Below are 25,622 nucleotides of genomic sequence, written 5' to 3' on the forward strand. Positions count from 1 at the left end.
ATAACTTTCTTATATTATAGAACGCTCCAAAATGTCAATTTTGCTTAATACCCCCTCTTTAACTGAATAATTTGAATAACTATTTCTCTCCAAAATGAAAAGATAAAAACATGCAAAAGTTTTTTAATCTGTAATCCAAATGACACATATACAAGAATCCAGGAGATTAGCATAGGCTACAGCCAAAAGATTGAAGAGAGAAAAATACATGTCTGTACTGTACACGTTTTGGACTTTACAGTGAGTAGCTGTGAGAGTGCCAGAGACGCTAAGGCAAACCGCACCACCACGCTGCCTTGGAGTCCCATTCAGAAGTACCAATGCTACGAAAATACAAGGACTGGAACTCCCTCACGCCATCAGCTGCATAAGTGACAATGTGATCCAAAAGCAATATGAAAAAAACTAAAATACAATTTCTATTAAAAAAGAAATGTTCTAAAAGGTCTAGCATTCTATAGCAGGTTCTGTACATGTCTTCATCAGTAGCCACTTGGACAAAATGTTCTCCGCACAGCTCTGGGATTTTTTTCAAGAATTTAAAATAATTTGAAACAAATAATATAAATATATATATATATATATATATATATGATAGAAGTACAAATTTGGACATCAAAATATTTTAGAGATGCTTGTTTCCAGGGTGATATAACTTTTTGATTTATCTGTAATCAGTATGCCTTAAACTTATCTATCTGGATTCAATTACAGTGTTTTTACTCTTCAAAAACACCCTGAAAAACATACATTCATGCAGTGAGTCTTTTGTATACATTTTAAGTTTTCCAAAGAAGAAAGTTATATAGAAGTACACTTGAAATTTTTGCACAACTAAAATAAATGTTGTCATTTTTGAAAATTTGAACCTTTCCTGATTAAACCTCATTTTTAAATTTCAAAATGCAGTTGCAATAATTGAAGCATACAAAAATGTGATTAAGAAATAGACTTTTAAGAGTGTAGTTTCCCAATTTGACAAATGTTTTTTATAGGAAAGTTGAAAGTTAAATTGACACCAAAAGGCGGGTCCTTATATTCTTACGGAGTTACAATATGTGTGCTATAGCATACAATTTTAACATGATCACTCGATATAAAAAAAACACAAACCCTTTTAGTCCAAATCGCTGCATAGACTTATGTTTTGTCAATGTGGCAAAGTGTTCCCAGTGTTTTAATACGAACATGCAATAAGCAAACACTACAGCATATGCATTTGTCTCAGCCCAATGAACAAAACAGAGGTTTTACACAGAACTATCCTTTTCAGCAAATCGTCAGCGGTAATAGTTTTAAAGTGGTTTAGAGTTTATATTTTTGTTCATAATACAGACAGTTGGTTCATTTGTAAATTTTAAAAGGATTTTGAAAAAGAGGTTGAGATTTTTACAGTTTCATTCTCATATGCACCTTTTTTTTTGAAAATTGGTAGTTTGATAGCAGTTTTAATGTGTTGTGTTTAACTTGTTTGTAAGTATTTAAACCATTTAATGATCTAGCATTATGAACACAAATTAATACATTAAGCCATACAAATAACTGCATACATATCTAGACTTTGAAATATTATGCCCCATGTTGAAATAGGATGCACTATTTAAAATGAAGATATTTGTGGTCAAAATTTTGCAAGATTTTCTAAACGACAAGCATTTCCATCATGACATTGGGTCACAAATGAAACAAAACAATTTCAAACATGCAAAGATGAAATATTCCAGTTTTTGAGTATTGAAAATGTTGAATACATTTTACAATTACAAAAGATTAAGATTTGTAAATTTCAAATAAACAAATAATCCTTAGTGGATATAGTATTGCCCAATCAGTTTGGTATATTCACTGTGTTAGTGTATATCAAATATTAGCAATTCAAATATATTATTAAAATGATCCAATAAACAGCAAACATGAATATTCTCTATACTATATCATAAACACTAAATACATGTACATGTATGTGCCAAAGTGAGCTCCTATAGCACTTCAAAATGATATCTTTATTCTCGTTCCATATGTGAGCAACGTTGCACAGAGATTTGAGAATATGGGTCTGGCCTGCGTCATTGTCTTGTTTACACAGGCAAAGCAGGGATAGCTCTGAGCTCACAAATGCATGGCCAAAGTAAATCAGGCATATTTGAGGTCGAAAATAGAAAATATTATTCCTCAAACAGGTTTATGATATAGGCAAGCACACTGACCTTTAGAAGAGACAGCTCCAGCAGAGGATTGTACATGGTCAAATAAGTCTGCTTATACTGCTCCTATATTCAATATGTACATGCTGGAATGGTTATAACAATTCTAAATACAGTGGTGGAAAGAGTAGCGAAAATTTGTACTCAAGTAAAAGTACAGTTACTTGGCTAATAATGTACTCAAGTAAAGTAAAAAGTATGGATGAAAAGTACTACTCAAAGTTCTAGTTACTGGTAACTTTTTAATGCAATTTTAGATGGATATGATACATCCATTCATCCATTTTCTTACACTTATCCAGGGCCAGGTGGCGGGGCAGTAGCCTAAGAAGGGACTCCCAGACTTCCATCACCCCAAACAGTTCCTCCAGCTCCTGGCCAGCTGAGAGACGTAGGCCCTGGGGCAAGTTTTATACAAAACCTGATAAATCTTGAAGTGCTAAAGCACAATCTGCATATTCTCAGAGCTCCAGCCAATCAGAGCAGGTGATGCAGTGATGTTATGTGTGTTTGTAGGTACTGAAAGGAGCAGAGACCGCATTGGATAGGGACAATTGGGGCAGCTCAACTTCCATGATTTAAAATGTAACTAATTACAATTATGTGGCTAGAATACATTCAATTACAACTTTGCACTCCTGTCTAAATACCCACATATCCTTTTTTTTACAATATTGTGTAATTTGAATTGCTGAAAGAACAATTTTCACTTTAAAAGATTTGAAAAATCAGTTCAGTTTTAGTTGCTTCATAATACACGTACAAGTTATTATTATTATTAGTTTTTATATGATTAACAAAGTATTTGAGTAGGTACATGTATTACTACTCCTGCATTTAAAAATGATAACCAACCTCTGAATACATTGTGAGATGTGATTACTTTGTTCGGAATGTTCCACAGTATAGTAGTCATTAAATATATCTACCTTGGAGACAAGCAGATGCTATGAAAAGGCTTATTTCAAATTTCTTTTCATTTTCTTTTTTTTGCAACAAAAACAACAGAAAGTAAATACAACATAGATATATTTAATATCACATTGTGGAACGTCCAGGCAATGCAATAACATCTCTATGGGAAAAGCAAGCCTCCCCCAGAAACATTCCATAGCGCATTGTTAAATTGCCACTAACACAAATTTAAAAAAAAAAAAAATCATTATTTGACAGAATCACCATTGAATATGTGCTTTGTGGGCCATCAATTAAAATACATTTATGTACTTGTAGTAGGTGCGACAGAACAGTGCTAATTATAATGCTAATAATGCAAATAGAAATAGAAAACCCAGAGCTATGCAGAGAAGACAGACTGTTGCTGGTAGCATAGTCCCATAGTGTCCCATAGTGGCTTTTGCCTCTTAGTGGCCGTCCAGTGAAAATACCCCACCCATACTTCATACATACAAAACACATCCACACACACGCACATGTTTACAGTTAGTATCATGGCATAGCGCCCCCTCCTGGCCTCCTTCGAAAACGCTGGGAGCTTTAAAGCAACGTACAGAATGGAGACTGTCTGAAACACAATCAAAAGGAATGTACAAAAGGCACGATTGAACCCAGTGCTCCTGCTCTGTGAGATTCAAGTGTAAATGAGTCTGTAACATGGCTGTCATAGCGCTTAAGGTCTACCGGGGGGCCGCAATGTTGGTGATGGCGGTCAGAAATGGTTAGCGAATTAGCCATAGGAGGTGATCAGTCAGTAAAGCTAGCAAGGAATGGTATGAGTGGGTAAGCTTACTCTCTTGTAAAGTTAGCATTATGGTTTTTGTAATGGTAAAAACTTAAATTTTTCAGTAGCAAACTACCATACAACTGACAGCGGTAATAATTTAAAGTGGTAAAACAAGTTAATTCAAGTAAAATCTTGTTTATTTCAATAGTTTGTGTAGTTTGACCCAATTCCACACATTTTGTCTATTAAAGAGAAAATTTGTCTAGTTTCTCCATGGGGGAAGGGTCTGTGTCATACGGAATGTTACAGACAAAGCAGGAACATCTCCATGTGTAAAAGCAAATGGTGTGCCCCCCATCAAGCTGTTACTAGTCAGATCTGTGGAGAAGCAAGTCATGTTTTTTTTTTTTTTTTTGGCTGAGATTTTTTGGGGGCTTTAATAATCCGAAAAACTTTAAAACCTGTTATATACGCAAAATGTTGCTGTCAGTGTGTGTTTTCATAATGTTAACTGCGTGGCTTACAATTAGCAGATGCTACAAGCTAACACTATCCTTCATCTAGTATTTTGCATAGCCTCAAAAACAGTGGTCCGTTTGCATATTTGTGTGTGCTCTGCTTGGTGTTACTGAGGCGTTCTACAAATTGAGGATACCATGCATAGCCACGAACTGGGTTGCTCCAAATCTGAACAAAAACTTAAAATTCTTTCTAGAAATATTACAAATAGTTAAATTACTCATATAGATCTCATGAGCGTAGTTAAGGCGGTAGTTCTTAATATCTGGGATATATACAGCGTCCTGTTAGTGATACTCATCTGGTTTAGTGATTTAGCTCAATTCTAGTCATGTTTTAGCTGTTAGCTTGTTGGCAATTCTTTGCATGTGGCCTTATACCAACAGTTACCTCTTAAGGCTAATTCACTAACGTTTCCCAACCACCGCTGGCTTCTTCCCTTCTGTAATATCCAAAAATTTTCAAATTCAGTGCACTGTCCTGTTTCTCTATGTTAGCTTGTGGCTAACGTATGTCATTCATTCAAGCCTGGAGAATGCAAGCCTGGGTGTTAGCATAGCAAGTTCTCATGAGGCAGCCAGTCCCAGGGAGCACCTCTTCTTCCACGATATGCACCCCAAAACAATTATAGTGGTACCCCAAATTAAGCACTCGCCCATTAGCGGATAGGACAATGGGGTAAGTTAGCCGGTCCAACAGTAGGGGGCATGATGTCATCATCCCCTCATTTCAAGTCTTGTGGTCCATACAAAAACACGCCTCTTCTTCCACTTTATAACATTATATAGTCCTCAAAACGAAGCCCCACCCCTCCGTATCACTGTAGCCAATAGTACAACGGGGTAGGTGGGTGGTTCAATGGTAAGGGGGTGTGGTCTAATCATCTCCACCGCCGTAAAGATCAGCTAGTTTGCGAAAGCGTGGGCCCCAGTCGCCGAGGTAGTCATAGTCCTGGTCTCCGCAGCTAGAGCCAGAGTGCAGGGAGCTGAGGGAGCCTGCGGTAGAGCCGCTGCCCTCATAGTCAAACACCAGCAGAGAGTCGTAAGGGGGCGCTGTGGGGTCGTTGTCGGCAGCCTTCAGGCCCTGGAAGAATAAGAGAAAGATAGAATATCAATAGTGAGAAAACAGATGAAGCTATACATTATTATCGATGTATGAAAGTTTGTCTTCTACATTTAACCCATCATTCAGTGCTACTAGGACAACCTGTTAAGACTAGTGTTATCATGATACTAAAATTGATGATTAAAATTGATCAACTGAAAATTGATTGATTAAAACTTGATACCACAATGATAATTAAAAACACTCTTTCTTTAGACAAAGGAATGTTATTTTCAACATTAAATCACTGTACTTTCGTTTATATTACATGTGGTTTTATAGCTGTGTAATCGCTCAGTTGTCCAGGTAGGTTCCCTAGTGGTCCATGACTGTATAATAGTTTATGTGGTCTTACATCCGTTTCTGTTATTTCTGTCCTGTGAATGTAACTTTTAGTATCAATACTTGCTCAAATGAGTTTCCAGTTTTGATACTAGTTTTATTATCATTTAGTATCTGATCTGATTCAATACTTTTGACAACTTTAGTTAGGACACATCTCCAGATTTTGAGCTAATGCTTACCACTCTGCCATCTTGCCACCCAGTGGTTCTAAAGAAGACATATACTTTAATATTAAGAACCTGGAAAAATCATAAGTATAAGTAGACTATTCACATTTTCTTAATTGTAAACTGGAATACAAAGCTTACCCTACTTATTAATACAACTGGGACAACTGACTTTCTGTTCCGAAAAATACCGGTGACATTTTTTTAACATGTATCACTTACTTACATTTTCAAATTACTGCAACTAAGTACAGGATAGTGGGAACAGGGCGTAGAGGAAAACAATAATTTTCTGAGAAATTAAAAGTGCATTAATGTTGATTTTAGTAGTCCCACTATACTGCAAAGCTATATTTTTTTACAAGGACACATTTACAACACAGTAGCCACACTGAATAGAAATAAAGAAACAAGAAGTCATAGTCAAAAGTAACTGTAAGCAGTTTAATTGCGTTCATTGCAAATATTTCACCAAAATCAGTCTCGTTACTGAATGAGCCTTTTAGACAATAATGTCTATTATTGAGTCCACTGATGTGTACAGATTTGGATTAAACCATTAAAACTTTGAGAGGGCAGTGGATTTTAAAAGCTGTGTTAGAGTTTTACTGTCTTAAAGTGTGAGGTCACAGTAAAGCTAACAACAACTAAAATCCTAACTGCACAGTTTCTGATTGTCCGACAGTACATCGCTTAATATGTAGATGCAGGATTTTTTTTTTAAATTGTGACCCCAAGAGCCACTTACACAATATATCTATACTGAGCAAGAAACATTTTGCTCAAATACATGGGAAAAATATGGTTATGGGGCCTTTAATTCACAGTATATATTTTATTTGAGACCAGAGTAAAGTTTTGTCGTCACAGTAAAGCTACAACTAGCATGCTAACCACAGGCTTCCTGATTATTGGAAAATAAGGTAACACTTTATAATAACTACACCCTATTTAGCCTTAATAAAGCATGAACAAAGACTTAATTAATAATGAACAAACACTTAATTAATAGTGATTCAGGCTTAATAACTACTTAATTACAACCGTAATAAACACTTAATTAGCAATTAATAGACTTGTGTTGTGTATAGTTACTCATACTTATTTCACAGTTAGTAAATCCTTAACTAACCATTTGTGTGTGTATTTGTAAATGCATATTTAAGTATCAACTCAAACGCTTGTTAATGATTAGTGAGCTATGAGAGAATGATTTACTGATCCGGCAATGCAATGATAATTCAGGCAGCTATTACTGGTTAAGTAAGTCTTTTTGAGAGCTTTTCTAAAGTGAAGACTGATAATGCTTTATTAAGCATTTGTTGAGGTTGGCCAAATTCCAGAGAAACAATAATAGAATTTTCACATTATTTAGGCCTGTGATAATTATTAAGAAATGTTTGAATAACACCATTAGTTCATAATTAATTCAACCAGTAGCTAATACCTTTTTGTAAACCCTTCTAAAGTGAAGACTCTTTTAACTTTAGTATAGTACCTTAATAAATGCTTGACATTATCTAAGCCCAGACTGCCATGACCCATTTCCCCATGAATTTTAACTTCAACAGAGGTGGGAATCAACTGTACGTAAAAAAGCAAGAAACATGGATAAAAAAACATCTGGATGTGTATTATTTTTTTCAGAACATTTACAAACAATCAAAATCCGTTTTGTCTGCTAAACATCTTATTATGAACACATTCAAGCAGGATTCTGTTTGTGAACTCTTCTTTTAAAGGTCTCAAAGACCTTTGATTAAAAACAAAAATCTGGCCATCAAATGTTTAAAAGAACTCCAACTTATCAATAAATGTGCCTTTACAGTTTTGAGGTCACATAAAATAAAAAATAAAAAAAATAGACCGATTGTACACGCCAGAGAACCTTATATTTTGTGTTCTAAAAATGTTTACCTTAACATAATGCTCTTTTAAAACTTTACACAATGTACATTTTTTTAAGAATTAATATATTCTACTGTTTAGTTTTAAAAGGAATTAGCTTCCCTGAATCTTTCAGAGTTTTGACCTTTTGCTCTACCTCAGCATCTTCAGAAATAGCCAGTGCACACTGGGCTGCGAACACTGACAGCTTCACAGCACTACTGTAAGTCTGCATCATTTGTTTGTACTTTTCTGGAGCGCCTATGTACAGTTCAGCAATTGGAGCAGTGATGACAACTGTATTACGGTCCACCCCATATTTTTTGAAGGCCCGAGCCATGGTGCCACCTCGCTTGAATATCTTCAAAATTTTCTGGTATCTGGCCACCACTTGTCTTGGACTTTGAACTGTAAATAAGAAAATGGAAAGGGTAAAGATAAAATATTTAAAATAGCAGTGTTCTACACTCAAATCTCATTTACCCACATTCTAACATCCTAATTATTCATTGGATGATTTCAAAAGCATGTTTCACAATTGTCAGGGCAAAAATAGCAGGGAACCATGTTTATACACGTAAAGTGATGAAGACATCGCATAAATGTCATTAGAATAATGTGTAATGAGGCCAAATAGATTTTATAGGGTACAGCAGGTCTAACTATGGCATGGATAGATCATTTAGAGTTCAGTATGTTGGTATGCATAGGAAAAGGGGTCAATAAAATTTGTATTTAACCTCAATTTAAAGCCATCATGGTCATCTGGATTTGGTTGTTTGGAAGATTGCACAGTAGAGAAATGCCACAAATGCCTAATGTCCAACCCTGCCTTGGCTCAGAAGTGACATGGTTAAATAAAGTAAATATAAAGTAAAATCTTACCTCTCTGACAATCCAATTTCAGTGACAGTGACTTGGCTCTTCTCTTCTTCATTCTTCTTTTCTTCTTTTTTTCATCAGCTGATGAATTCTCAGTATCGTTTTCTGATGATATTGCATTGACACTTTCTGCTTCTGTGTCAGAAGTGTCATTTGCTTAATCAGAAAACTGACTGTGGTAGTGGAGCTGGAACCAGGGTCAGTTTTCCTCAGAGCTGTAATGTAAACAAATACAAATTAACATTGACCATCATTTTCAGATGACTCTCAGATATTCTTGAATGATTATGGACATTTTTAAAAATGCAAGGAGATAACCTGCTGCCAGTTGTTCTTTTAAGAAGTCATTGTCCTTCGTCAACTCCTTAATTTTCTCATTTTGAAAGTCCACTTTCATTTCCAACATTTTCAATTCTTTCAATTGTTTTTGGTTTGTTAATGATGCTGTTGGGGCAACTGACAAACCTAAAACATATAAATAAATTAGTAAAAAGCTAAATTACTCTACATGCAACACATTTATTTCCAATTCCTGAGTAAATATTGTTTTCTCCAACATTTCTTAACCTTTACGAACTAGTAATTTTTTTTTAAGACCAAAAATCTATGATAGATAGATGGATGGATGGATGGATGTTCAATTGTGCGCTCTTTTGATGAAATTCTAAAGTTGTGCCAAATTAATTTCAGCGCTTTTACGCAACTTATTACGGCTGCACGCTGTCTTAACCGGGTCAAATACAGGGTCGGGTAAGAAGACATTTTCAAGCAGCAGTTGGCTGTGACATCAGCTCGACTGTTCTTATGTGGATAGGCCATGCACGGTCTATATATTACATTATTTCGTTGGACATGTTGGAGAAAACAGCTTAAGAAGTGCACTAACTTTGGACCGCGTGCATTAGAAAACTATTTAAAAAAAAACAAAACACTTACTCCTGGAAGCACTGTCATCGATGTTTTCCTGGATTTCCATCTCTTTGGTCAACAGTGTACTTCTAAGCCTTCGTTTTGGGCCAGACATTTCTTGCTTTAAACACGTTTCGGAGGATGACTGAACTGCACGAGCCACTGAGCTCAGAATAAACCCGCCAGGTGAGCGGCACGCGGGTGTGCGTCTGCGCCTGGTGACGTCATCAACACTAGTCGCTTCTCTCCGTTATAAAATTATATTTTTAAAAAAATAATCAAAATGTTATTTGCGTATAGCATGTTCATATTACATTAAGGTACAAATAAAAAAAATAAATACGAAATTGAAACCAGTGCGCATTTGAGAGCTACGTCACAAAATGAGTGCGGAGAATGAGCGGGACTTCACCGTGACACATGCGCAACTGTGTAGTGCGCCATTTAGTCTAGGAAGCAGAGGAAATATCTTATGTCCAACAATGAGCTGATTCACACGCCTTAAGAGATTTTTTAATTGAGACATGACTAAAAGAAATACATTAAAACTTATCCAGTGGCTCCAAAAGAAGAAAATGTTGAAAAGTAAAATGAAATGCCGAAGCTGCCATCGGAACATGACACTGAAGGCTAGATCCAACACTGGAGATCGCTATGCCTGGTAAGTTTAGTAACTTTAGCATTACTTTATTTATTTTATTTTATGTTTATTTGCACTTTGAGCCTGGAGAGTCGCGTCTGGCGCACTGAGGGCTTGCACTGTGCTTATACTTTTTTCTCCGACTGGACACAATTGAATAACATTTTGAAAAGTTGACTTACTGGCCATAAAATGTGTGTGACAACCATATTTTTAATGATTGTTCTTTCTTAAACAGGATATGTCAGCATGCTGTGCATTTGGGGAGACCAAAGCAACGGTCCATCAGGCACAGATCTATACTCTCAAGATCCAAAGTATCACTGATTAAGTGGATGAGTTTCATGTACAGGTCGGTACAACAAATAGTAATGTAGGCTGTTGTTGATGTTAATTTAATAGACATATTATTTTAAAAATTCATCATTGTGTGATCAAGAATTCATACAGTTATAAAAGTTTTAAGGCCTATACCTGATATGCCAAAAAGTCCAAATATCAGCCCAATATATCGGTTTATCTCTAACTTGGATTTGATGAATGTCTTTTTTATGCTAGTTTATGGCATAAAAGTAACATTAAAACCATAAAACTATTACATCAAAACCATAAAATATATTACATCAACAAATTCTATTAAAAAGTATTTGGCATACTTAACATAGGGACTTTCAGTCTACAGTCCAAAGCTTTTTATGTATTTTTATTTTTTTTAAGAACAGGTACAAGTACAGGGTGTACATTCAACTTGAAAGCTGGATAATTTAAAGGATTACACAAACATTTATGAATCAGCCAAAATACAACTGTTATGACATGGTTAGAAGTCAATTTAGCAAGATATGTCCTTATTGATTTAAATACTTTTGTCTGTTTTTTTTTTATTTTGTCAAGGATTAAGAATGAGACAAATAGACATGATGGATGACTCCATAGCTGCCAGTTCAGCGACACTTACAAAAATGGCCAAAAAAGTAAGAGATGTGTGTTGTACAGCAATGCAAAGACTGAAGAGACAGACTGGCCAAATGATTAGAGGAAGAAGAGAATTTGCAGTAATAGATGAAAGCTATTTTCTGAAAACAAAGATTTATGCAATCTAACAATCTAATATAACCTTTAACATGTTTGACTTTGGTTGCAGTACGGAAGGGGCAGAATGGCCGGTGGATGGAAGAGGAAGAGATGGGTATTTGGAATGTTGGGTGTGCGAAAAAATGGTGGAAGAAAGCCAATTCTACGGCTTGTAGCGTGCAGAAGGAGGCATTTAGTCCCCATCATTGCACGTCATGTGAGAGTCGGCTCATCGGTTATCAGTGATGAATGGCGAGCATATCGAATTTTGGGATACCATCACTACACAGTTAACCACAGCAGGAGTTATGTAGATCCAAACACAGGGGCCCATACACAACATATTGAACGGGCATGGCGCTCTTACAAAGAGCAGGTCTGGAGTCTGAGGGGGAATAGAACTGATAATTTGTTATCTGAGCACATTGCTGCAATTGAATGGATGGAATGGCTCGCAAAAAACATGTTGACGGACCGTTAGGAAGATTGATCTATGATACAGGGAAACAGTTCAATTGATTTGTAGCACTCTGTTGTTATTATTATGATTTTTGTTTGGTCATCATTTCATTGATGTATGTTATAAGTGTTGTTTGTTTTGTTTTTTTTGTTTTCAAATTAATATAATATAAGAATCCAATCTATAAGGTTCTCTGGCCTGTACAATCTGTCTAATGCAGAATATGGCCTTCTTTAGGTACCAGTGGTTGCCCTTACAAGCCTATACAGGAATGCAGGACATTGAAGTAACTGTACAGGCCTATAGGGGCAACCATTGGTACCTAAAGAATACATATTTGATAGGGTATTTATTTAATATTGTTGTTTTTTGTTTTTTTTATGTGACCTCAAAACTGTAAAGGCACATTTATTGATAAGTTGGAGTTCTTTTAAACATTTGATGGCCAGATTTTTGTTTTTAATCAAAGGTCTTTGAGACCTTTAAAAGAAGAGTTCACAAACAGAATCCTGCTTGAATGTGTTCATAATAAGATGTTTAGCAGACAAAACGGATTTTGATTGTTTGTAAATGTTCTGAAAAAAAAAAAAAATACACATCCAGATGTTTTATATCCATGTTTCTTGCTTTTTTAAGTACAGTTGATTCCCACCTCTGTTGAAGTTAAAATTCATGGGGAAATGGGTCATGGCAGTCTGGGCTTAGATAATGTCAAGCATTTAAGGTACTATACTAAAGTTAAAAGAGTCTTCACTTTAGAAGGGTTTACAAAAAGGTATTAGCTACTGGTTGAATTAATTATGAACTAATGGTGTTATTCAAACATTTCTTAATAATTATCACAGGCCTAAATAATGTGAAAATTCTATTATTGTTTCTCTGGAATTTGGCCAACCTCAACAAATGCTTAATAAAGCATTATCAGTCTTCACTTTAGAAAAGCTCTCAAAAAGACTTACTTAACCAGTAATAGCTGCCTGAATTATCATTGCATTGCCGGATCAGTAAATCATTCTCTCATAGCTCACTAATCATTAACAAGCGTTTGAGTTGATACTTAAATATGCATTTACAAATACACACACAAATGGTTAGTTAAGGATTTACTAACTGTGAAATAAGTATGAGTAACTATACACAACACAAGTCTATTAATTGCTAATTAAGTGTTTATTACGGTTGTAATTAAGTAGTTATTAAGCTTGAATCACTATTAATTAAGTGTTTGTTCATTATTAATTAAGTCTTTGTTCATGCTTTATTAAGGCTAAATAGGGTGTAGTTATTATAAAGTGTTACCTTATTTTCCAATAATCAGGAAGCCTGTGGTTAGCATGCTAGTTGTAGCTTTACTGTGACGACAAAACTTTACTCTGGTCTCAAATAAAATATATACTGTGAATTAAAGGCCCCATAACCATATTTTTCCCATGTATTTGAGCAAAATGTTTCTTGCTCAGTATAGATATATTGTGTAAGTGGCTCTTGGGGTCACAATTTAAAAAAAAAATCCTGCATCTACATATTAAGCGATGTACTGTCGGACAATCAGAAACTGTGCAGTTAGGATTTTAGTTGTTGTTAGCTTTACTGTGACCTCACACTTTAAGACAGTAAAACTCTAACACAGCTTTTAAAATCCACTGCCCTCTCAAAGTTTTAATGGTTTAATCCAAATCTGTACACATCAGTGGACTCAATAATAGACATTATTGTCTAAAAGGCTCATTCAGTAACGAGACTGATTTTGGTGAAATATTTGCAATGAACGCAATTAAACTGCTTACCCTAAATAGGGTGTAGTTATTATAAAGTGTTACCGAAAATAAAACATGTTACAATTAGATATAGACAGTATGCAGTTAACTTATTTTGACCTCAAGAGCTGCTTATACAATACAGTTGTACTGAGGCAAAACTGATTTTGCTCAAAAACACGGTAAAAAACTAATAAAAAATCTAAGTCTATATTTTATTCAGGAAGTTAATTTAACTATTGGTAGATATAGAGAAGTAGTTTGACATCCTAAGCATAGGAAAATGGGAGTCTATTGGAGTGTCCTTGTGTCTCTTTTGTCTCCTCTCTCTCTTAGTACACTGCACAGGCTTTAAAAAAAATCTCTTGCATTGATATGAAAGTCAAAGGAATGTTTTCATTACACCAAGTGAATATTGCACCGCTCTGTCTCTTTCATATGGGATTAAAAGGTATAAAAGAAGCTAAATCTGTATTATGCTGTACATTCTGGCTTTCAATTTGACCAATCTGTGTAGTGTAAAGATATAAGAATGTGTTAACATGAAATAAAGTGTTCTGCTGTGGATAGGGACAGTCAGAACTAATCAGTATTATGGGATATATTGATTAAAAATTATAATTCAATATTTTTCTTTCTAGATGAGAAAGCATTTGGCTGCTTACATATTTATTCGGGTTCCAGTGTAGACTTGGTTTGGTCTAGTCTAGTCCAAGTTCAGTTTTAGTTTCAGGTTTAGTCCCAGTTTAGTTATAATAATGATGTGGTATATGTGAAGATGCAGGATTACAGAACCATGTGAGAACCAATTACATAAACAAGCCTTCTACAATAATAATCATGAATCATACTCGAACATGGCTTTATAAACTAAAGACAGAATTACAGACTTATATATATATGATGAACTCTTTTCAACTTTACTAACAATGTATTGTTTTAATCAGTTTAAAATGCCAATATACAATAAATTGATAAACTAACAACTAGTACTATCTATAAATACTACTATTGCCACCACAACCACCCTACCACCCTGAGTACTTCTGACTATTAAATAATAAGCTAACTCACTAACCTACCTACTCACTAACATACAACTACTGCTACTAGAACTACAACTGCTACATAAAAATACCTATGTAAAAATTCCTAAAACAGTAGGCTATCTGACTTTGTTAGCAATGGCACAAAATTCAGACGGAACTTACATGTATTGCATGACAAATCAAGAACTTAAATGTACAGTATGTAACTTTCTGTAGGTGGTATGTCACCTGCATGATTCCATGGAAATATAAAGGAAAACAATCTGAACATTTTCTATAAAGACAAATAGGTTTTATGTTATATTGAAGAAGATATCCAAATAAACAACATTTTCATAGAAAGGCCAAATAAGAATCAGGTTTGTGGAGGTGCAAGCTCACTCACAGTAAGGACACATGTTGCAATAAACAAAATCATAATGCTTTTATTTTTGTCTATTTTTGTCTAAAAAGTCACATATTGTGACTTTATGATCTATTGAGAATTGTCTGTGTACCTCGGTCCATTATAACTTATTTATCTTGTCTACAATATATCAGACAGATTCACATTAAATCTGTATCCAACTCTAATCCCTGAATTTATCTGCTCACCACTTCAGACACAGAAAACTACTGAAATCTGCGTTAAATCCTGTGGTTCACCTCTAGCTGCTTTTCAATAGACATGGTGGACATTTTTGGTTGGAGATTTTCCACATGACAGTACCGGCACCCACGCTTTGCAACATCTCCAAGAAAAGCACAATTCATGGTCCGGCGACCCGCAATACTTTGACCATGTCAGCTATAGGATTAAGTGTAATCCAGGGCAGTTACTATAGAGATGGTGGAGTAAAGCCTATAGCATAGGAAAACACGGTGTCCACGGAAAGTAGCCCAGTGAACTGTGGCAACTCCATTGAAACGAGGATTCAGAACTGCTGTCCAAAATGTCAAGTGCCCCCCGGACTAGACGAAGGCGCTGACCTGCACATTCACGCATTAAACCAGGACGTTTATGACTGAAACTGGGCTATGTAGGATTGTACTACTGCAGTTGAAGTGTTGGTATAGAGTATAGTTTTTGACTCAAGACAAACAGAAAATGTGGGACTTAAAGGAACATTATGCAACTTTTCTGGTAGAGGTTTATACAGATATGTTTACTTTCCCTGGTTTACTTTCCACGTTATTGCATTAAACCTGTCTATGTTGCATTTATTTAACTACAGGTGTTTTTAATTCTCAAACTAATTTACATTTTTACTGTGAGCTGGCGTGCCTTAAGACTGATCTGATCTGTAACTTGTGCTTGTTTCCATGCAAATGGACAAGTTTGATGGCAAAACAATAACATCTCTATGGAGATAAGCAGGTGGCATACCCTGCCAGAAAAGTTAGTGTGCCTTTAAATGCTAAAGCCCCAGTATATAACGTTTTAATTATTTTTATTATTTTTACTGGACTGAAAAGTAAGGGAAAACATCCACCTTTACAGTGAGCAGGCTTGCATCTTCACAAACCTGACTCTTATTTGATCTGGAGGAGGGCCCACTCCTGTATGGAAATGTTCCACAGTATGTTCCACAGTATGGCATAAAACTCATCTGTTGCCATGGAAAATGTTCCAAAGTATTGTTGTAACTTTCTATGGAATCATGCAGGTGACGTGCCACCTTAAATTTGACACAGTAAATCAGTTAGTAGTTAAAATGCCGAGCTACAGAAGAAAAGGGAGGGAAAAAAAAGATGAAAGAAGAGATATATAGAGAAGGAGAGAAAAAAAGGGATAGAAAAAAACAGAGTGCAGAGAAGAACAGAGAAAGAAGAAAGGAGGAGAAAGAGAAGAGAAAGGGTGGAAGAAAGAGAGAGAGAGCGGGGGGGGGGGGGGGGGGGTAATTGAGCAAAGACTGGGGAGAAAGTGAGACAGAAAGAGAAATACAGACATACAAAGATACAAAGAAAGGAGAAGAGAGAGACCAAAAGGGAGAAGAGAGAAAGAGACAAAAACATATAGAGTGACACAAAAAGAGAGAGAAAGAGAGTGAGAGATAGCAAGAGGAGAGATAGAGGATTAAGACGTCTTGATGAGCCGGTGGTGAGTCTGACAGTCCCCTTCATTACTCAGAGCACTCACACACACACAAGCACACACGCACACAAGCACACACGCACACACGCACAATACACACACACACTATCACACTGGGTATAACAAACAATACAGAGGCTGACAGGAAGAGGCGGAGCAGCCATCTTGGTTTTTCACGCCCCAGGGTCCTTCTCTCTCCCTCTTTCTCTCTCTTCTCCCTCTCTCCAGACATGAGCTAGTTATCGGACACTATGTAAAAATATGATCTGATTGAGTGTAGGAGGAGCAGTGCGAAGGCTGCCAGCGATGGGAAATGAAAGCGAATTTCAATTAAGTGGTTCAAGCTCGGGTTAAAGGGATAGAACATATACTAGGAAACCATGGCAACCTGGCTGTGAGTGTTAATAGTGTGCTGGTTGTGAGTTAACCCATGCATAGCAGGTCAAAGTAGTATAGAAGCGGTCTATATTACAGAATCAATTTGAGTGAGTTTCCATATTCTATAGCTTTCATTTACGTGTACAGATGTCTATGTATGGAATAGGATTTGAATGAAATGACTAGATCCGATAATCTGTTCCGTAGTCAATAAATTAATGTTATAAAGCCAAATGTCTCCTAAATGTTCCAATTTGAATTTATCAATGCTGTTAAAGCTTTTCGGAGCTTTTAACCATGTTATAGTTTTTTCCCCATGTCATTTGTCCTCTCAGAGTTGTTTTTGAAATGATTTAATCTCTTATCTCTTATTTTCAAGACGCCATATTGCCGCTCAATCCTAGTTTACGCTGCCACCACCATACGCCCATTGCTCTGTACTTACTTCAATGATATGTGTAGGATTCAGCTGCTTTTGTTTTACCAAAACAGACAGTCTGTCTGTCTGGAATGGTCACAAGGAGTTGTTTCCGCATGGTTTTCATCCAATTACATGTCTCATTGGACAAAAATAAGTGTCCCTGGCAGTTGCTTCTACATGATTCTCATGCAACAAAATGCTTTTAATCGAAATGTCTCGCTTTTACAATACACACTGCATGATTCGCTGTTTTCCTGAACTACAAGAAATAAGAGTTAGGTACAGGACCTTTAAAGTGTCTTGAAGGTCCGACCTTAAAGGCTTGAGGGCAGATCCTGGAGGACTAAAGGTCTATCTTCAAACTCAAACTCACTTCAAACTCCGCCCCTGTAGCCAGGTGTTTGTAATCAAGGCAATTCTGCAATATGTCACATAGTACTTGAAATTGCAGTGGTCACTCAGCACACACTGTTTTTGACCAGAAAGATGCAAATTTACCTTGTTTGCACTAAAATTACCAAAAAGAGCTAGAGACATAGACAAGGCTATGAAAATCATATACAGGGAGTTTAGTAGCAGTTTAGTTCCACTTCAAAATATAAATACCAGAACTGGAAATGGCTTGATCAAGGCATCTCTATTGTTAACCATTTCACTTGAATTTTGCCTCACGGCATCCATTCTCAACGTAACATTTTGTATCTCAACTCAAAACATAAACCGTCTTCAATGATAGTTTAGTTTAGTTTGTTTATTATTGTGTCTTGCATACAAAGAATGCCGAGCCCTTAAATGGGCTTATAAGACACCATTAACAAAAATACAATAGTCCAGACGTGTGATACAACAAACAAAAAGAAAAAGAAAACAAAACAACAATAAACTCATTTAAACAAACTCATTTGCCGCTTCTTCCAGGCTTTACATAAAAATAAAACCAACTTATAAACATTAGAATTAAACAACCATTTCATTTTGCTGTCATCATCACACCAGAACATTTCAGGACATTGAGTGAACATTTCATCAAATAAAGGATTTCTAAATTCATTATAAAATGGACAATGCAACAGAACATGAGCTTCACTTTCTACTTCGCCCAACTCACATAAACCACAAAGTCTTTCTTCTTCAGGGGTTTGAGAGAATCTCCCAGTTTCTAAAGCCAGGGGAAGGATCCCTGTATGTAACTATGCCATCAATGATCTTTGCTTCCTACTCAAATTTGCTCTGACATAGAACTCAGCCTTAAACATATCTTTTAATTGAATGTATGTTCGCAACTTGGGTTTAGCCAAGATAACATTCAGCCACTGCCCTTCATAATTAGACATCAGTTTTGTTCTTATTTTGCTTACGCTACATGACAAATTATTATGAAATACATACTGAAGTTGTGCTTCAGCAAAAAACAGCCCGTAGCTCTGCTGCCCAGGGTGACTTGGGCTTACTCCATACAAAGACCTTTTTTAAAACTCTATCATCAGGTTGATTAATAATTCGATTCCATAATCTGACCATATCACACTTTCTTTGGATTAAACCAGGGACCCAACCCATATCACCCTGTGCAGCCAAAACTGGGACAAACTTGTGCACTCCCAAAAAACAGCGGATGGCTCGGTTTTCCACAGCATCCAAGGCAGAACTTTGTCTAGCCCCCCACACACCAGCAGCATAATTTAAAACAGGAGATACACAGGCCTCATACAGCTTTGAATATGTTTCATAACTGAGATCTTTACACATTTTCACTTTGTTAATCACAGAACCAAGAGCTCGACTGGCTGAAGCAGCAAGGATTTTTACCCCACTGTCAAAACTCATAAATTAATCAAAAGTGAACCCCAGATATTTGTACTGAGGGACATACTCAAGATTCACAATTCTGAATGTAAGGACCTTTTTACTTTGAGGAGCTGCCTTCCTCCTAAAATGCATTATTTGGGTTTTAGCTTGATTTATAGCAAGTCTCCACCACTGTTGTAATATGTTTAACATCAGCTGCAGGTCCTGTTCTGTTTCCGCCAGGAGTGCAACATCATCAGCATAGAGTAGAATGCCCACAACAACACTGTCCATATGTACACCAATGTCCAACTGTTTGATTTCAAGAGCCAAATCATTTATAAAGAGCGAGAACAGGCTTGGGGACAAAACATCCCCCTGTTTTACACCAGTAGGTATAGGAAACCACTCAGTCCTTAAATCATTCACTTGAACACATCCAATACAGTCTGCATACAGGGATTTTAATGCTCTATAAAATCTCCCATCAACCCCAGCCTGAAGAAGTTTCAAACACAACAAATCCCTATTGACCCAATCGAATGCTTTCTTAAAGTCCACGAAACAAAACAAAAAGTGGACTTATTTTCAGCCAGTCGAGTTCTCACTATAGTTGAAACAGTGTAAATATGATCAATACAAGCTCTGTGTTTTCTAAATCCATTTTGTTCATCCACCAACAATTCTGTGTTTTCAAGAAACCGTGTCAATCTGACATTTAGGATACTGGAATAAATTTTATAAACTGTACTTAAAAGACTGATTCCTCTATAATTAAGAGGCACTCTGGGATCATTTTTTACCGACTTAAGAATGTGTATGATTATAGATTTGTGCCATGTTGAGGGGACAATACCATATTCCAAACAAAACTTAAATAAACAAATAGCTTTCCTTAGTTTTGCCTTATTCAGAGCGTTGCTTACTTCCTCCAGGGTAATATTAGAATTTAGGAATGTATTTGACTGATAACTTTCTTGCCTCATAATTAACTCTAAATCCTCTTTTAGTTTAACTGAAATTTCTCCAAAAATTGAATCAAAATCCGAAGAAGACAGTCCCCCAGCATAAAGATTTGAAAAATCATCTTTCCATTTTTTAATCACTTTCTCTTTGCTTAGCTCCACCTCACCATTATGTACAATAACTTCCATTGGAATTTTCTTAACTTTTTGAGGCCCTAATTGATTTACCATTTTCCAAAATTGTTGTGGGTTACTTGCCTGCAAATTATCTATTTTTAGTGCTTGACCTTTTGAAAATCTTCTTTTATAAATTCTGAAATATTTGTCAAATATGGACAAAGTCTGCTTATAATTGTCCCTCAAATCCTGTTTATTTTTTGACTCTTTACAACTAAGAAAAACTTTCTCTGCAGATTTACGTGCATCCCATAACCTCTGAAGATGGGCATTCCAGAATAACCTAGCGTTACTATTAGAATGGCAGGAATATTTTTTATTCTGGGAATGCTTTTGGTGGAAATTAATTTCTTTCATTAAAAATTCACAGAACTCACTGTACCATTTATTTACATAACCTTGCACATTTTTGTACCTTTCTAATTTGTCCATTAACTCAGATAATGTCTTTTGACAATTAGCAGATGCAAGAAAGGTGTCAGGGAGCAGCCCTAATCTCCTTTTGGGCAATTTAATAGGGCTATTTTTCTGTGTTATTTGAATGCCCACTTGAAAAGTCAACAGCAATAAAGAATGATCCGGAATATGACATCTATCTCCAATAAGGGGAAGGCATGCTGCTGCGTTTTGGTCCATGAGATCTGTGGCTGTAATCACTTTAAAACACAGACAACACTCCAAACATTCATGTGGTGTCACTATATAATCCACTACAGCTTTACCTCGAACTGAAACAGAAGTAAAATTATCATCATTCACCTTAAACCTTCCGTTCAAAATACAACACTTTGAATCTTTCAAAAAATCAAGAAATTAATCACCATGACTGTTACAAACAGGATCTAATGCCACTCGAGGTGGAACATTGTCTATGTCACTTATAGAGTCCTCTTTATTTCCAATACGACTATTAAAATCGCCACAGATGTACAAAATATCCACGTCCAGGCTGTAGATTCGAGTCAATAAGTGGGCAAAATATGCCTCACAGTCTTTCCCTCTGATAGATCCTTCTGGAGATAAATAACAGGAAAATACCGCAAACCTGTACTTTGTGTATCGGTGTTCAAACTGCACTCCTATGATGCCATCCACTGACTTATCCAATACGCTAATTTTAAATTGCTCAACCAGTGTTTCTTTAACTAAAAGTCCAACGCCACCTGATCCTTTAGGCGCATGTATATGTTTTTTTCTGTTGTTTCCAAACCAGTGGTAGCCACTTAGCTCAACAGCATCTTCAGCAACCAAGTGCGTTTAGAGAAATAGAGAAATTTAGAGAAATAATATCGGGATTTAAAGTCTGTAATAACAGAACCCTGAGTTTGCATTTGTCCAACCATTTACATTCCAGTGCACTAATGACAAACAATGATATGTAAAATTTCTACCATTTAAATTTAGATCACAATTAGTATAGGTCAAGATTTTGTCAAATAATTTGCTTTTGGGGCGACAGTGGCTCAGTGGTTGGAGGATCGAGTCCCGCTCGGACCAAGTTCCGCTCGGACCAAGTTCTGCGAATGATAGGTGGTGGTGGCACAGATTGGCAGCCTCGCTTCCGTCAGTCTGGCCCCAGGGCAGCTGTGGCTACAATAGTAGCTTACCATCACCAAGTGTGGAAATGAATGAATAATGACTATAGTGTAGCTTTGACAAGCCTGTAAAAATTACATGTGTAAGCCATTATTATTATTATTATTATTATTTGTCTATGAAAGGTATAACAGTATTGTTCAGAAATCATATCTAATACATTCTGTTATCATTTTCTAAATCAGGAAAAAGCATTTTCACTTACAACCCCAATTCCAATGAAGTTGGGAGGCTGTGTAAAACTTTAAAAAATACTAAATACAATAACGTGCAAATCCTACATTGTATTCCGTATTTTTTTAATTTATGTGCAAATCCTTTTCAACCTATATTGAACTGAACAAACTACAAAGACATGATATTTAATGTTCAAACATGCTAATATTCACCTCATTTTCAATTTGATGTCTGCAATATGTTCTAATAAATCTGGGGGCATGTTTACCACTGTGTTACATCACCTTTCCGTTTAACAACAATCAATAAGCATTTGGGCACTGAGGACACTAACTGTTAAAGCTTTGCAGGAGAAATCCTTTCCCATTCTTGCTGAATGTACAACTTTAGTTGCTCAGCAGTCCGGGTTCTCTGTTGTTGTATTTTGTGCTTCATAATGCGCCACACTTTTTCAATGGGAGATGGGTCTGGACTGCAGGCAGGCCAGACTAGTACTTTGTACTTTTTTTTTTTGTTTTTTTTTTACTACGAAGCTATGTTGTAACACATGCAGAATGTGGCTTGGCATTGTCTTGCTGAAATATGCAGGGACGTCCCTGAAAAAGACGTTGCTTGGATGGCAGCATATGTTGCTCCAAAACCTGTATGTACCTTTCAGCATTAATGGAGCCTTCACAGATGTGCAAGTTACCCATGCCATGGGCACAAACACCCCCCCAGACCATCACAGATGCTGGCTTTTGAACTTTGCGCTGATAACAAACCGGATGGTCCTTTTCCTCTTTGGCCCACAGGACACGACGTTCATGAGTTCCCAAAAACAATTTGAAATGTGGACTCATCAGACCACAGCACACTTTTCACCTTTGTATCAGTCCATCTCAGGTGAGCTCGGGCCCAGAAAAGCCGGCAGCGTTTCTGGGTGTTGTTGAAATATGGCTTCCGATTTGCATGGTACAGTTTTTACTTGCACTTGGAGATGTAGTGACAAACTGTGTTAACTGACAATGGTTTCCTGAAGTGTTCCTGAGCCCATGTGGTAATATCCTTTACACATTCATGCATATTTTTAATACAATACCGCCTGAGGGATCGAAGATCACAGGCATTCAATGTTGGTTTTCGGCTTTGCCGCTTACATGCAGAGATTTATCCAGATTCTCTGAATCTTTTGATGATCTTTTTATGATATTATGTTGTTCTTCGACTGCTGGATTATTTGCTCATGCAGTTTTTCACAAACTGGCGGTACACATCCTTGATTGTGAATGACTGAGCCCTTCGGGGTGCTTTTTATTAACATTGTGGTGTCAGAATTGCTATTGAGTATTGAGTCTATTCCTTAGAATCAAAATTGAGGTTGAAATTTTAATGTCCCGACAACACTACTACAATATTATTTTATAATATGCCAACATCACTTGGGCACATGTATATTTGGTGGACTCACTGTGGTGTTAAACAGCGGGGAGGTGCTTTAATGCTTTAACAGTTTAGAGCATGGAAGAGTTGGAGGAGAGGGATAACGGGAGGGAGAGAGGACAAGGGGGAGAAGAGAAGGGAAAAGTATCATGCAGGTAAACTGGACTCAAATGCAATACAAAGCAAACAGTCAAACCTTTTAGAAACTACAACAGAAAGTGTCCTTTTAACAGGTAATTCAGAATATGGTAAATCAGGCAAATAAACAACTGGGGAAATCTCTTATTTAATATCAACAAAAATCTCTTCCAACACTAGGAATTCAACCAGGGGAACAGGCTGGGGAAATAAACTCAGGGACAGGCAACTCAAACAGGGATAAATGCAGGTTCAGAACTACAGAAATGCAAACAGGGTATTTCAGATATAGGGCTTGAGAGTTGCTTTTGACTAGTTAACAATCTAGCAAGAACTGGCATAAAAGAAGCAGTATATACAGACTACCCTGGGATGATTAAAAAATGAGAGGTAGCTGCAGGGAAAACAGGGAGGTAACAAAAGAAGGCCCAGAACAGGCTGAAAAATGGAGCCGGACTGGGGATAAACATGCAAACAGGAAGAACTGTCAGTAAACTTTTTGATGCAGTGGATTTCGGATCAACAATTGATCGTGAGACGAGGATGGAGCTGCATGCTTAGTCACATCTGGGCTAACCGGTGCTAGCACTATCCTTAGCACAAACTGCGCGGAGCCTAGTGTTGGAAAAGCACTTAACAAGAAGACAAGAACATGCCAAAGACAGACGATATGGAGGAGATCAAGCGATCACTGAACTTTATGTCTGGAGAGTTGGCAAAGTTAACATCGCAACAGGAGCGGCTGCTCAAACTCGTGGATGAAGTAGCTACCCTGAAAACTATGATGAGTGTAAAGGATAAAAGGATTACTTTCTTGGAGCAGCGAGTCGACGAGCTGGAGCAGTACACGCGGAGGGAGGACTTGATCATCTCAGGGCTGGAGACTCGACACCGGACCTACGCACGGGCGGCAGCTAACGCCGACACCTCAGAGGACGCGCCGAGAGGGGAGCTGCTGTCGCTGGAGCAAGAGGTGGTGGACTTTTTGAACAGTAAGAGTATAAACATATGTAAAGAAGCTATTTCAATTTGTCACACACTACCCAGAAAGTCAGAGAAAATAAGACCTGCTATTGTAATACGGTTCATTAGCAGGAACATGAAAAACGATGTCTTAATACAGGCTAGGAAACTAAAGGGCACAAACGTGTTTATAAACGAACATCTTACAAAGAAAAATGGTGGCATCGCGAGGGAAGCAAGACTGTTGAGAAAGCAGAGGAAAATAACTGGGACATGGACACGTGTCACAATGTGTGGATAAGAGACAACGATGGAGCATCAAGGATGATCAGGGACTTGAAAGAACTTGAGAAGTATAAAAACGGACAGAAAGAGGAAGATAACGGCCGAGAAGGACTGTCAACATGGACCAAAGGAGAAGTAAGGTTGGATACACACAGTTGTGGACGTAAAACACATTAAATAGTTATATGGACATTAATATTGACACAAATGAGGAAGATAAAATCTATGATATTGAATCTGATGTCGCACATAAGTTATTAACACCTGGAGAAAGTCATTATTTTACAGTTCAACAGTTTAACACCAGAACAGACAAGGTCTCAGATAAAGCACTTTCCATCATTCACCTCAATAGTCAAAGTTTGAAATATAAGTTGGATAAAATTAAAGAGCTGTTCAATGATTTTAAACACGCCTTCAAAGTAATTGTTATCACTGAAAGTTGGTTAAAGGACATACATATGGATAAAGTACAGATTGATGGTTTATAACATGTTCTATATAAACAGGGTTAATAAAAAAGGAGGAGGTGTTGCCCTCTATGTGGATTGTAAATC

General features: G+C 36.7%; 1 protein-coding gene across 1 annotated transcript in view; it reads right to left on the reverse strand.

Moving 5' to 3' along the window:
* Positions 1 to 4,294: 4,294 nt before the first annotated feature.
* LOC117394124 (cadherin-2-like) overlaps positions 4,295 to 25,622 on the reverse strand; it is a 106,117-nt gene continuing 84,789 nt past the window's right edge. The window contains 1 exon segment of the mRNA XM_055221333.1: positions 4,295 to 5,490. Coding sequence (XP_055077308.1) covers positions 5,284 to 5,490 — 207 coding nt within the window. The 3' untranslated portion in view covers positions 4,295 to 5,283.

This window comes from Periophthalmus magnuspinnatus, chromosome 4 (assembly GCF_009829125.3).
Source record: "Periophthalmus magnuspinnatus isolate fPerMag1 chromosome 4, fPerMag1.2.pri, whole genome shotgun sequence".
Classification (NCBI taxonomy): domain Eukaryota; kingdom Metazoa; phylum Chordata; class Actinopteri; order Gobiiformes; family Gobiidae; genus Periophthalmus; species Periophthalmus magnuspinnatus.